This window comes from Meles meles, chromosome 7 (genome assembly GCF_922984935.1).
Source record: "Meles meles chromosome 7, mMelMel3.1 paternal haplotype, whole genome shotgun sequence".
NCBI lineage: Eukaryota > Metazoa > Chordata > Mammalia > Carnivora > Mustelidae > Meles > Meles meles.
In genome coordinates, this window is record NC_060072.1 from 145,946,627 (window position 1) to 145,961,209 (window position 14,583).

The window sequence follows — 14,583 nt, forward strand, 5'->3', positions numbered from 1 at the left end:
TTAGGGTTAGGTCTCCTAAGGAGTAGTCATCAAGCCTCTATAAGCCATATATGATATTCGATTTACCAGGTATTTTTCTGTATTATTCAAGTTTCCTCTCAATTTATTAAACATTCATTAAAGTGTTTTTTCTTTTCGTGGATACCATAGAGACGACAACATAACCAGTCATACCTGACTTGTTAGCATCTACTGTGCATTCGTGTTTTCACCACTTCTGGACGTTGAAAAAAACCCATAGAACGCGTTTACTACCCTCTTGCCTTTTGTGTTTTGTAAACTTACCTTTTTGTGCCATTTATTTTAGACCTTACAAGGCATTGGCTAGTATTGCTGTTGTTTTAAAAGGGGTGTTTGCTTCAGTTTGCCTTCCTGGCTTTGTTCTGCTGCTCTTCAATCCTGCTTGGTTACCAGACTTCTATGTGGGATCATGTTCCTTCTGGCAAAATGGCTCCCTTAGGCCTTCTGCTGCTGTGGATCTGGGGTTGACAGGGAGTGATATTTGCTTCCTCTTCCTCAAAGAATGAGGTCACCTGAGATCATGAGAATATGAACTTGGGGCTGGGAGTCTCTTGCTCATCTGTGCGTCTACAGCGCCAGGCACAGTGTAGGTACTGAGATATTTATAAAATTGAAAAGTGCCAGGAGAGGACCTTATTTCCTACTTAATGGAAATCACATCCATTGGATTTTAACTTCTTGTGTTCCTCTTCCATATTCCCCTCAAACTTATTTTGAATCTACACATGTCCTCTTCCATCCCAGAGGAATAGCGCTCTCCATTCCGAGGCCATTTATAATTTTTTGCACTCTCTCCTTTTGACTCTGACCTTCTAGAAGACCTCACTCCTTCGATCTCCTTTGTTTATTCTCTGTTTCTCGCTTGATTTTGCTGCTGTTGTTGTTCTTTCCCTTCCTTGCATGTCCACGTCTCCTCGTTCAAAAAAATCAACCCCTTTTTCTAGATTCTGTGACCCCAGTAACATCCTCTCTCATCTTTCCCCACTGCTCAAAGGAACATACGTCTGACGCCTGCACCTCATCTTCGGCTCTCTCCTCGTTTGTGATGTGTCCTTCCCACCATTCTACTGAAGCCATCATCCTGAAGATCACCGATCCTACCTCATTTGCCAAAATAAAGACCTTCTCAGCCTTTGGATTTCTTTACCCTAAACATTTGGTTATTCCTTTCTCTTGACCCTTTTCCTATGGCTCCTGGGAAACGAGTTGGTTCTCCCGCTACACCTGGTAGATAATCTGAGGATAATAGCCATGAAAGCCTTGGCTGAAGGCATCAAGTTGAGGGTCGTATTGAGAGATTTACTGAGCTGCACATCAACCACCTTCTTACTGGGTGGACCCGGCATGGCCACTCCAACTGTAACGGCTTCCCAGTCTATGCGCTTACAGACTAACATCACTGCCCTGGGATGTGGCTTCAAGAGCTCCACTCACATCACGTGCCCTTGTGCAGACTTCTTTCGCACCTTGTCTGCCCTGGTGGAGATGCTCTTGGTGCTTTTCTCTGGCCTCTCAGTTACCTTGTCCACAACCACATTTGCTTCACGTGAGTGACTGAGAAGACACTAAGTGTTCCTTCTCTCTGGAGTTCTATACCGAAACTTCCGCCTACCTGTTATCTTCTCAGATAGCAGTTAAGTGCCTTGCCTGCACTTAAATTTGGCTTCTTCCAAGAAAACTTACCACTATACCTCCCAAGAAATCTGCTCTTTCCTGAGTGCTCTGTCTCGTCTGTTTCTGTCATCATCCCAGGTTCTAAACAACACTGTCATTTTTGACTGCCTTCTTTCTTTCTACAGAGCTGGGGTCTTAGCCATTTTACTTCAATGATAATTCCAGGATCCATTCCCTTCCTTGTCTTCCTATGGAAGCCATCCTAGCTCAGGCCTTCACACTAGTGCCCAAAGGCTTTTCTGCTTTTCCCTTTGTCTTCCTGACCCATCCAGCACACCTGTGACGGTATTCCAAAGCACAGCTTGGATTATTTTGCCCCCTTGCTCAAAGTTTTAGTGATTCCCATCATCTTAAGTATGAAGTCTAAATCTCTGCTCGTGGCGTGCAGAGCCCTGTCCCCACGAATTCCAACTTAAATTTCCAGTCCCATCCTTCACTGTGCTGCCCGGCATTCCATCCAGACTGGGGTGCTAATTACTTCTAGCATCCGTTCTTCTCTCTCCTCTGCCTTTGCTCCTTCTTGCTGCTTTCTTTCTTCTCTCCTTCTGTGGCCGAGTGATAGAACGCTTCCTTCAAACCCAGTGTACCTGCCCCGTGAAGCTTCTTGGGTATCTATTTGTGCCCACCCCAGGATTAGAGGCATTTGGGATACATTGTGAAATCTCTCACTGCAGTGGAAATAATGTAGTAAACACTCATTTGAGGAGTGCCTGGGTGGCTCAGTGGGTTAAAGACTCTGGCTTCAGCTCAAGTCATGATCCCAGGGTCCTGGGATCGAGCCCCACATCGGGCTCCCTGCTCAGCAGGGAGCCAGTTTCTCTTCCTCTCTCTCTCTGCCTGTCTCTCTGCTTACTTGTGATCTCCATCTGTCAAATAAATAAATAAAATCTTAAAAAAAATACTCATTAGGGGCACCTGAGTGGCTCAGTTGGTTAAGCATCTGCCTTGGCCTCAGGTCATGATCCCTGGGTCCTGGGATCGAGCCCCACATCGGGCTCTCCACTCAGGGGAGAGCCTGCTTCCCCCCTCCTTCTGTCTCTTGACTTGTGCTCTCACTCTCTCTCTCTGTCAAATAAATACATAAAATCTTTAAAAAATACTCATTAATGAATTACATATATATTTTCATGTACATATCCTAGATAGAGCTTTGAACTATTAGACTTTGACTAGTTCTATGTGCATGTGTTGTTTCTCTCTTCAGACACCAGAGGGCACGAGTGAACGCTTAAATAATGCCTCAGTTCCTATCATTGCTTTGCTATTCTGAAGGACATTTGTGTTTGTGCATGCGTGCCTCTGTGTGCATGCGTGTGTGTGTGCGCGCGCGCGTGTTCCTGTGTGTGTGTGAATGCGCACACTCAGAAAAGACCATCCAGGGAAATGGTAGGGATGGGAGCCTGAGAAAGTGTGAGAGACAGTCCCAAGAGGTAACTGCCCACAGTGGATGGTCCTAGGAGGAGCAGAGTGGTCCGCTACAATGTGGAAAGAGTGGCAGTTAAGGATTCGGGACGTTTGGGGCACTTGGGTGGCTCAGTGGGTTAAAGCCTCTGCCTTCGGCTCAGGTCACTATGGACTCTGAAAAACAACCAGAGGGTTATGAAGGGGCGGCAGGGGGGTGGGGGAAGTGGGAGGTTGAGGAACCAGGTGGTGGGTAATAGGGAGGGCACATACTGCATGGAGCACGGGGTGTGATGAACACTGTTATGCTGTAAATAAACAAATAAAAATAAATATTAAAAAAAAAAGGATTTGGGGGTTTATTTTCGACACAGGAAAAGTGAAGTGGGTTTGTGTGCTGCTGTGACTGGTGTGGTGGATGGGGTAATGCTGATGACGGGCAGAAAGGAGGAAGCGTTGTTGGGTCGGTGTCTCACAGTGGCCAACGGCGGTGGGAACTTTGGGCATGACACGGGGCACACGAATGGTGCGTCCAGCTTACAGTAGAAGGCAGATTGTGTGGATGGTGATGCCTGGGGTAGGCAAATGTGTTGATGGGAGTTTGGAAATTTTGCTTCAGAAGCATCTGATTTTCTTAGTGAAATGAAAAACAAGGCTCCAGCTAAAATGGGAACACGGGGAGGAAACATGTGAGGTTTGAGGAGAGGAGAAAATGAGTGCACGTCTCGGGTAGTCCGGGTGGGAGTGGAAGGAAGGCAGTGTCTTTGCTGGACTCCATGAAGGGCTTGTCGGGATTGTAAGGTGAGATTGGTGATTGTGTGCGTGTGTGTGTGGACGAGCACATGTGCATGAGTGTGCGCGTACGTTTTGTGTTTAGTGTCAGAGTGTAGGGACGGAGTAGTGGGGTGAATTCATCAGGCTTGCATCAATAAGACAAAGCAAAAGCAGAACAAGAGAATTACAGGTTTCCACAGGGCTAGAGTGATAACGACCGATCACAGCATCTGCACCGGCAGAGTGCAGGGCAGTTTTGAGGATCGATGAATTATTGGGCTCTGGGGCTACAGGGTGGTTGCAGTTGGCTTTTGGGAAAGAGCAAGCTGGAAACATAGGGGTGGTCGGACAGCTTATGATATAGTGACAAAGTCTGGGGTGTGGCCACACGAGTGAGTTGGAGGCACAGAGTCAGGGAGTAGAAATGAGACCCGAGTGTTGGACGGGTCGTCCACAGGTGTGCTGAAATGAAGGCAGGAATGGTGTCAGACTGATGACCTAAGAGCTAAAATGATGGGGAAACGAGGTGCCCTGCCCCAGGTGTTGGTAAAGGGTCACAACGATGAGGGGGGGTGATCATTTGATGACGTGAGGTTCAGGTGCGGAACAATGCCTTAGGGGGGAGGGGGAGAATTCTCTCCTGGGACGAAACATGCTTACCTTTAAGAAAACACTGTGTTCATCCCATAGGTTTGGGGTTTCTTTCCCAACATACTTTTTTTTAATGTTTTTTGCCTTCTTGGCTTATGGAGGCGTCTTAGTGATATCCACTGGGCTGTGACAAGTTCTAATGGAACGTGCCCAACCCTAGGAATAGCCTATGACAGTAACTTCATTAATGAAAGAAAAAGCTGGAATCATTATGCTGTATCCTTGAAACTAATACAATGACATAATGGTGTATGTCGATTAAACCTCAATAAATTTGTTTTTAAAAGAACCAGTTGTCCTCCAGCCTGTGCTTAGGTTAACATGATTACTTCACTTTCAAGTCAGAGTGAAATTCATCTGTAATTCTTACTAAGGTAGCTAGCTACACCATTCGGCAAGATTTTGTATTTCTTTGGCTCAATATATGGCAACTGTCTCTTTAGTTTAATACTACATTCTTGTGAACTTGTGCATCTCCCGTTTTTTTGGAATTTCATGAAATATCTGACTGAATTTTGGGTGTGGCTCAGCTTTCCCTGATTATTTAGTTATAGCTCCAAAGTCATGCCACTGTCAGAAAGCAGGTCCCTTTGCTTCTTACGTGGTGGGACATTTGAGGTCACATCGTGCATCCACTGTTCTTATCTCTTGGAGGAGGTTCACTTGGCTTTTGAGCCTTGTTTTATTTTTAAAAGAGAGTTTCAATGATTTTTTCAAGGGAGCTCAAATCAACACAAATTATCCAACAGAGATTGTGTTGAGAATTTTCACTAACGTGAACTCATTATTACCCCCTATCGTCCTCCGTGGAATCTAGGTTAATCGTCTCGCTTGGGGACTTTCGCTGGTCTGCTCGGTGAGAAATTGTATATGAGTGCAGTTCTCAGAGGAATGAAGTTTAGCCTTTTCTTACATGTGTAAAGATCATTTGAATGTGTGTGCGAGAGAGAGAGAGAGAAGGAGAGAGAGATCTGTCCCTGTCCTGGCTTGTTTGGGGGAAGGGTTGTTCTCAGTGTTGAGCAGCTATGCATTTGATTGGTAAGCCCTTGGTCTTTTATATGAGCCGCAAGCATTTTTCTAATCTGTTTTGCATCTGGGTTTTGACTTTGCCTCTGGGGGCAGTGGTAGCGTTGGCTGCCTGCATGTGGTCACTTATTGTAAAGGAATGGCAACACGTGGAGGTTCCTGTCCTGTTACTCATGACTTCTCCCCCGGCAGGAGGGAGTAGAACCACAGTCCCTCTTTGGGAATCTGGCCCTTCAGTTTTGCAGCCAGAGGCCATCCGAGTTCTTGCCAATGTCCCCTTTTACTGGACTTTCACTCGTATTAAACATTCTCATCTCCGAATCCCTCATATAATCCTTTACGCCAGTTGCCATCGCTAGCCACTGGTCGCTCATACAGCCCTTGGTAGTTTTTGCTACTTTTCAGGTCTGGGTTTTGATCCTCACTTACTTAGCGTGCGGACTCAAGGAGAGCAGAGGACTTGCCTCACCCACCACCAGTCTCTGCCACCAGGCCCAGCATCGGCTGGGCCATCACTGCGGGGCCAAGAAACACCTGTAGAGGGCCTAGTGGCCCCATGCCAAGGTGTGGCGGAGTTGGGGGCAGCACAGGGGAGTAACTGGAAGCCCCTCCCCACCTAACCCGGTGCCCACTCTAGAGCAGACCCTCGGCTAGGCCTCCTGGGCTGGACCAGTCCGTGCACATGGCTCTAACCTAAACAATGCCTGCCAGAGTCCTGCCAGCTTGGCCTTTCCAAGCCTTTCCTTACCCCTCCTAGGACTTCCAAGAACCTCTCCACCCCGGGAGAGACCAGGAATGGACTCGTTGGCTACCTCCCTCGTCCGCCTCCCCTTTTCCATGCTCAGAGACGTGAAGGCCACTGGCTGAAGGAAAAGAAACTGAAATCAGCCCAAGGGTTGCAGAAGCCATTGGTTTTAATGGGGTTGAGAGAGGGAAGGGATGGGATCTGAAGTCGGGATGGTAAGCTGTGGATGGTGGGGTGGGGCAGGAAGGAGTGTTTCACGCCTTCTCCCCAGGCATGGGCCATGGAGGAAGACCATGGAGAGCAGGACAGGGGGATTTTGCCTCTCGTAGTAGGGAAAGAGAAAGCAGATGCAGAATCTAGGGAGAGACACGAAGAGGCTCGTGTCTGTGTGGGTAGGACGGTGCGCCCTTGTGTGCATGTGTGCAGGGGAGGGGGCTGGGCTGGAGGCAGGAAGGAGCAGAGGGACCGAGCACTGAAGCAGCCTGAAGAACAGGACCCAGCCCTCTACATACAAACCGGCTGAATGGGCAGCCCCTTCCCGTCCACCCCGACCTCCGTCCCTGTCCCTGGGGTGCCGCCGCCCTCCTGCTGGTCTCTGCTTCTACTTCTTACGCCCTATCTGTGCCATCAGGAGCGCGTTGGCAGCCGCCTTGGCCTGCAGGTTCTTGGCCTTGGCAATGTTGAAGAGGATGTTCATGATATTCGTGGGGACGTCGAGGGACAGCGTGAACTTGGTGCGCCGGTCACTCTTGGCCTTGTCCTGGTGCGGCCTGCCCTTGAGCTGAGCTGGGGGGAGGTATTTGTACCGGGCGCTTCCCGCTCCACCGCTGCCCCCAGAGCCTGGGAAGGTCCTCTTCTTCTTGTCCTCTTCCTCCTCCTCCTTCTCCTCGTCCTCTCTGGAGGAGGGGACTTGGCTGGGCAGGTAAGGGAAGCCTCTCTTGCTCAGCCGTGGTGCATCCTGCAGCGAGCTCCTCCTGGCCTCCGACAGGGCCGCGTTGATACAGCTGAAGAAGGACTTGGCTCCGGACAGCTTCTGGGAGAGGCCCGGCCGGGGGGCCCCTGGGAACAGCAGCAGCAACAGCAGGAGGTGGGCTGGCTTCAGCATCTCTCCCTGGGGGCGAGAACAGGGGAGTGAGAAGGGCTCAGTGCTCAGAAGGACAGGGGTTAAAACTCAGTAGGGCTTGGGTCATAGTCTACAACGGTTCTCAAAGTGGGGTCTCGGGGCCAGCGGCAGCATCAGGAAGTTGGTTAGAAATGGCAAAGAATTCTCAGGTCTTGCCCCCAGAATGACTAGATCCAAAAGTCTGGGGTCAGGGATCTGAGTTTTAATCAAGTGTTCAGGTGATTCTGATGGTCGGTAAAGTTTGAGCGCCATTGATCGGCTGGTATTGATGACTTCGTTTCATTGAGCTTTGCTGGCCGCTGCTGGCCCTGTGAGATGAAGGGTCAGTGTGCCAGGGGAGCGTTCCGTGGCTTAACTCGGGTTGATGACTTTTGGTTCCCTTGTCCTTAGCGCTGCTGACTCAGTGCATCCCTATTGCTTAAAGACCACGGTGGGTAGCCCAGTCAGTGTGTCTGAGGCAGGTCTTTAAGACCCGTCGAACCCTGCTGGGCTCTCAGTGTTCCTCGGGAGCACACAGTTGTGAATTTGTTTGGTTTTATCACAGAATTTATGAAGTGAAATTCAGTCTGGTCCCTGTGTAGAGATGTTAAGTACTTCACAAAAGACACCTGTGTTCTCTAGTGTCGAAGACTGATGCGCCCTCAATCCTGAAACTATCGGCTGTCTCTATTATATGTAAGTTCTTGGTTATCTATTCGACTGAGTGAGAGAGACGTGGTCTGAGAGCCAATCCCGGGACACCCGTGTCCGAGGACGTGCCATACTGGGAGGGGGTCAGTGCCTTCAAATGCAGGGGAGGTCGTGCCGTGGTCCAGGGCTAGCAGCGATGCTCAGAGGCAGGAAAGGATGATAGTCTTTAGTGACCATTTGAATTTAGTCTTTTATTTAAAAAAAGAAAGAAAGGAAAGGAAAAATCCTAAATTTAGTGTAGGCAGCGTGTGTGGCCATGACAACGTCCAGCTCGGTGTCCCTCCTGTACCCGGGACTTCGGGTTTGAAGCCATCATGGTTGTTGGGCCACTGAGGCACCGTGCTGACCGAGCAGGGACACGGCTTGAGCGGGGTCATTCCCACCCCTCTGGCCAGCCTCCTTTGCAGCCACAGCTCATGCCTGACCATCTGAGTTTGGGTTGGGTGTGGTCACTGTGCCTCAGGCAAATGGTGAAGTGGACAGAATTCACCTCCTGCATACTAGGACCAAACCCGCCCTGCACCACAGCCCCCTTGGTCTGTCCTGTCTGCCCTCTCTCCAGCTCTGGACCAAGGATGCAAGGTTCATTGACTTCACTGTCACCCTCTATGAAGCGTGAGAAAAAAATGTGAGGTCAAAGGTGTGGGATTTCATCCACTCCCCTCCCCCAGGAAGGACCGCTGTCTGTGCTGGGCGCCCGACATGCTGACCCAATCACCCCCTCCCTGGAGGCACAAAGAGTGAAGGGTTGCCCTTGGGCTGCTTTACTTGAACCTGGAGTTCATTTTCTGTCTGAGACATCCTTGGTTCCCACATAAGAAAGCAAGAAATGTGTGGTTAGCTGTCGAACTTGGGGGGCCGCTCCTATAAGGTGGTTTTTGAGGAAGCGAAACAAATTGGATAAAGAAATCAACATGGGGTCCTTCTGGGCATTAAGAAGGCTGGACTAGCACAAGATCCTTCTGTTTTCTGTGGTGGCAGGCAGAGGGGAGGGGGCCGGGCTGTCCGAGGCTGAGGGCTAGCCTCAGCTCCGCAGATCATCGCCAGCATGACCTCGAGCAGGTCATTTCCCAGAAACAGAGAGGGAGTGAACCCACGCTGCCTTCCCAGAAACAGAGAGGGAATGAACCCACGCTGCCTTCCCAGCTTCTTCAGGCTGTGAACGGCTGGGGCCAGAGCTGAGCCCGAAGCACGCGAGCCCCCCTCTCTCTAAAGGAGAATCCTGGGAGGCCTCATGTGCACACGGACCTGGCAGGTGTTCCTTAGAAGCCTAGGGTTTTCCTGGACACTCCACATTGTGCCTACTGCCTTCCTTTTCTTTCCCTTAAGAAACCAGCTTGATTTCTTCATCTATTATTTGTTTGTATATCTTAAAAATTTCAAGTTTATTTTATCCGACAGTTATGAAAAAAATAGGCGATCCTTGCTTTATGTGCTCCAAATGCATGGCCCATCCTGGGTCTGGGCATGCAGTGTTGTGCAGAGAAATCAACACAGACTCTGGGGTTACAGGGACCCAGGTTCAAATCCTCCTCGTCCTTTGCCCGAGCCCCGTGGGCAGAGTGCTTGACCTCTGTGCCTTTCTTCCTCATCTGATAGATGGAGACAGCGGTAACTGCCTTATACAGCTTACACAAAAGAAAGATGAACTTGAGGTAGAAAACGCGCTTGCTCTAGTCAGCTACTTAATAAAGGAGGCAGCTTCCTCTCCGTTTACACACAAATCATCCCCAGGTCTGATTAGGATAAGATTCAGTTCATGCATAACCGTCTAGGAAGCCACACCTGCATCTACGTATTTTTATCTGTGTCTCTCTCTACATCTACATCTCAAGGTGCCGGTGACTTTGTTCCACTTGTTTGACCCTGCAGACCAATCCCTTCATTGTGTTGTATTTCTGGCTTTTAGTTTTTGGCTGTTCTCCCACTTTCTCCATCCTCAGCCTGGCAGGCTCCCCCGGCCCTAAACTCCGTCTCAGTCAGCTGCTGTCAGCTTTTCGAGGAGCTCAGAATCACATGGGGGGTTGTTCAAACGTGGGCTGCAGGGCGCTGTTCCGGGGGCTTCTGGGTCAGTAGGTTTGGGAAGAGGCTGGAGCTTTTGCCTCTTTAACATGCTCCTGGAGGACAACGGATGGGGCTGGTCCGGGGACAGCACCGTGAGAACCACCCCTGTGAGTGTCCTTGGTCCTCCTATGAGCGACCCCGTCTTCCCGTGAGCTCCTTAGAATTGCTTGCCGGATTCCGGGAGAGCATTTGACCAGGGTCGTATAGACTATCTCTGTGGGAAAATGGACTCTTTTCTTTTAATGTCTTTTAATATTGTGTTCAATAACCAGACACCGGCTTTCTCATTTACGGAGGACCCAGCTAGTTGCTGGTTGTTTTGTGTGAACATAGGACGAATCGTGGCTTTAGCTGCCTTACTGTGTGGAGGCATCCGGAACCTTAGAGCAGTTTTCCAAGGGCTTGTAAGATGGAAAGGACTTAAAGACTCCAAAAGTCGGTTCCCAGAGAAAGGGTTAATGCCAGCAGGGAGGTTATGGAGAGAGTTTAGGGTTTTCGGGGCAGGAGGGAAGAAGCTCTCCAGGGCGGAGAGAAGCCCTGTGCTCCTCAGTCAAGTCTGATTTGGAGCAGCTTCCCCTCCTACATTCTCTGGATTCTTTCCCTGAGCCAACACAAAGGTTTAGGCGGTCCTTGCTACCTGCTGTGAAAACGAGCCTCCCCTCTAGTTAGATAGAAGGGGATAGAGCTTTCCCTCTGTGCTTTTCGGGTTTGGGTACCTGAAACTCCCCTTCTTTTGGGTTCCAGCAAGGACTTCTCGGGGTGCTTCTCAGAGCTGTCCCAGAGTTCCGCCCGAGGACCTGAGGCCGCAAGGGACCTGTGCCAGGCTGGGGCAGAGCACCCCCAGGGACAGGGTCCCCAAGGGGAAAGGTACAGGTGGTAAAGGCAGAGGCAAACAGCACCGCCCTGTGCCAGCCCGTTTTCCGGAGGTGAGGAGGGCGGGGTGAGTCCCCGTATTACACCCCACCCCCCGCCAGCTGAATTTAAAAACCATTTTATAAAACCGTGGCTGCCGAATCTAGAGGAGTTTTATGCATTTCAAGGTGTTAGAGTAAGGAGCTGTTTTCTCACAGTGGGCTCCTGGAAGTGTGTGTGTGTGTCACAACCGTCCCCACAGAAGGGCTAGCTGCTCACCCTCCAAGTGAGCCTCCAAGGAGGGTTTCTGCGCGAAAGGCTGCTTTCCCTGAAGAGGGAGGAACAGCAAGGAGAAACAGACATGTTATAGAGAATGTGTCCTGGCAGTGCTCATAGTCACCTTATTTCACCCATTCTCAGAAGTGGGGTGTGTGCGTGCCTGTGTGTGTGTGTGTTTGTGTGTGTGGTCACTTGACTGCCACGTTTGAGGAGAAAATTGTAAACACGACTTCTCCGAGAACTTGGACATCAGAGACATCAAAATCCATCTTTATGTTCCTCCCCTTCACAGGTAGCACCAAGTCATTACAGATGTCTGTCCCCTTCCGCTCATGTCCCCCAACACCCTCAACTGGGTGTTGAAGGCAGAGGACCTGAGTTCAAAACTGCCCTCTCCCCTCACCTGCCCCGGGGTGAATCAATCACTGAGCCTCTCCGGTGTGCAGAGAGGAAGCAGTCAATCCAGGCCGGCACCCTCCTGCTCCTGGGCAGGAACGTGGGGGAATGACGGCTTTCTATTCACACCCACCTCCCCATTTCTTCAGGAACATACATTTGCAAGAACCTGTTCGGCCTCCAATCTATTACCTTTGCAAAGCAGGTCTCTCTGTACCAGCAAAGGGAGGATGGACTTCTACTTACCTCAAACGCACACTGTGGGGTTCTGCACCCTGCTCCTTGGGCTGTGCCTGGGGGCACTTGCAGCCTGGTCTCTCACCCCTCTCTGGTCCCTAGCATGTCCTGCCTAACCCAGGACCAGTACATTCATCCTTCATGGACAAGTCCCCAGCCCAAACCTTACCTGTGAGTGGCCTTCGCTCTGGAGTCGAAACACTCAGCGAGGCAGGCGGCAGCTTCAGGACCAGGAGGTCTGCCCCAGAAACATCCCCTTGAACTCCTGTCTCTGCTGGGGTCACTGCTCCTTCTCTTCTTGTATTGTTCCTAAGTGGGCCGTGATATTTCCTCTCTATGGAAACCACTCCACTCCCTCGTGTTTATATATAAAAGTGACAGATCACGGGGTGGATTGTAATTCCAGACGTGGTGTCTACACGGGGATGCAATTGCGTTTAAAATACAACCGGATCAGCTGTCCGCGTCATGGAGATGACAGGCACTCTGTATCCTTGACCCCTCCCACACGTCTCCCCACTGGCCCTCCCATCGCCTCCCACTTCCCCTCCTGCCCTAGCAACTTGCTCATTGATGAAAAGAATAAAACAGTCCGTTAAATTGAGAAGCAGCTCCTTTGCAGAGTTTTATTACTGATCTTAGTTCTTCCTGATTTCAGTCTTCCTATGCTCTCAGCACTCTACCCCTCCTTCTGGGAATGGACGCAGGACCTGCTTTGAAAGTAGGGAAGGTGACGTGAAGTTCACCTGTTGTGAACTTGTGGTTCTTGTGGGTCCTGACCTGCTGTATTATCTCCCTCTACTCACAGAGCTTGGTAAGGCTGTGTTCATCAAAGAGCACATGAGGGGGCAGGCACCATGTACCTAGAGCTTCTGATGGAAAATCAGCAATTTGAATTTTACCCATTTTTTTTCATCCATTCATTCAATATTTTTAGAGCCCCTGCTGTGTGCCTGGTATTGGCAGGGCCCTGAGGAATTCAAAGACGTTGAGAGCGCTGTTTTCACAGGCACCTCTCCATCCTGGAGACTCAAGACAGGTAAGGGGCACCAGGAGAGGACAGCAGAGGTCCGGGACAGAAAGGAGGTTTGACAGGGAGGGAACCAGCGAGAAGGAGGCCTGAGGTCAGGGGAGGCAGGCGGCCAGTGCTGCGTCAGGACACTGGGAGACACCCAGCACCCAGACGAGGCGGTTTCAATTTCATTCCAAATTCAATGGTGAAATGTAGGGACGGGGAGGCAGGCAATCAAGCTCCTTGTTTCACGATCAGGACACAGAGGACGGAGTCAGGCTGAGAATCCAGGTCTCCTGTGAGTGCAGAGCTCTTTGAACCTCGGGCTGAACCATTTGGAACCATGCAAGACCCACACTGTGTCCAGCCTCGAGGCAAGACCACAGCTCCCCATCCTCAGTGGACATTCTTACCTCCTGAAATTCATCTAGATGAAGAGCTGAGTGGACTCTGGACCTATCCCAACGTCTTCATGCCCACAGGTACTTTGGGGGAACAAGCGGTAAGCCTTGTGGGGAAGGATGCCAGGCTCCCAGAGTCTCAGCCTTCATTGTGGACCCGCAGGATTGGACCTCACTGTGCCTTCTTCTGGAGCTGCCGGGCTGGGGTTCTCTTGGGATGACTGTCTACGTGGAGACATCCAGACTCTTTTGCTCACTTGTTCACTCACTCATGTATTCATCTTCAGGAGAAATTTTCTTTTCCCCATTTCAGATAATGGGCAGTAATGGAATTTCTGTAGGTTGAGGGGTACCTAGTTAGAAACCTGAGTCTTTAACCCTTCTCTGCCTTTTTTGAGCTTTGGGATCCAGGGGAGGTGATCTCGGGAAGATACTCAACATTGCTACCCCTAGAGTGGGGTTTCTCAGCCTTGGTTCTACTGACATTTGGAGCTGGATGATGTTATGGGGGGCTGTTCTGAGCATTGTAGGGGGTAAGCAGCATCATCCTTTTCCTTTCCTTATGACATTCCAGAACACACCCTCCCTTGCCTAGCTGTGACAACCAAAACGGTCTCCAGCTAAGTCCCCTGGGGACAAAACTGCCTCAGTTGAGAACCACTGCCCTAGAAGATGAGATTTAGAAAGAGAGATCATAACCACTGGCTTCTCTTTTTGTTCATCTACCCTGTCTCCTCTCAACTTCCTACAAAACCTCTCTACCTGAAGTCTGAAGGACCACAGGACTGTGGGGCCTCTCTGTGTCAGGGGCTAGTGGCTGTCCTTGAGCACACTGTCCCTTCTGCAGACAGAGGTGGACTTATGAGTCCCCAGTTGGCCATCTGGGTTGGTCTTGGGGTTAGCCTATGGCTCCTAGAAGCTCTTGGCCTGGGAGGAGGAAGGTCCCACATGGGGTCTGCCCAGCCCTGGTCCTCAAGGTGCTTTTCTTACGGATTAAAACCACAAGAGCTTTGTGTTTGCTTTACAACCACACAGCTGCTTCTGGCTGCATCTGATGGAGGCCTGGGGTGAGCAGTGGACAGAAGGAAGCCGACTGGTGAGCAGAAGGACCCAGTGTGTCCTTCCTGGCAGACGGTGGTCTCCCTTCTGTCCCTCTGCTGCCACGCAAGGGCTGTGTGCTATGCTCGCGCTGCTCTCCAGCCCTGGAGAGCCAGCGGCATCTTCCGTGGATTCAGCA

General features: G+C 50.5%; 1 protein-coding gene across 1 annotated transcript; it reads right to left on the reverse strand.

Annotated features, from left to right (window-relative positions):
* Positions 1–6,459: 6,459 nt before the first annotated feature.
* On the reverse strand, positions 6,460–12,369 carry UCN3 (urocortin 3). Its single transcript, XM_046013239.1, has 2 exons — positions 12,103–12,369; positions 6,460–7,403 (listed from the first exon to the last, which is right to left on the reverse strand). The coding sequence occupies exon 2, from the start codon at positions 7,395–7,397 to the stop codon at positions 6,894–6,896; it is 504 nt and encodes a 167-aa protein (XP_045869195.1). The 5' UTR covers positions 7,398–7,403; positions 12,103–12,369; the 3' UTR covers positions 6,460–6,893.
* Between the last annotated feature and the right edge of the window lie 2,214 nt (positions 12,370–14,583).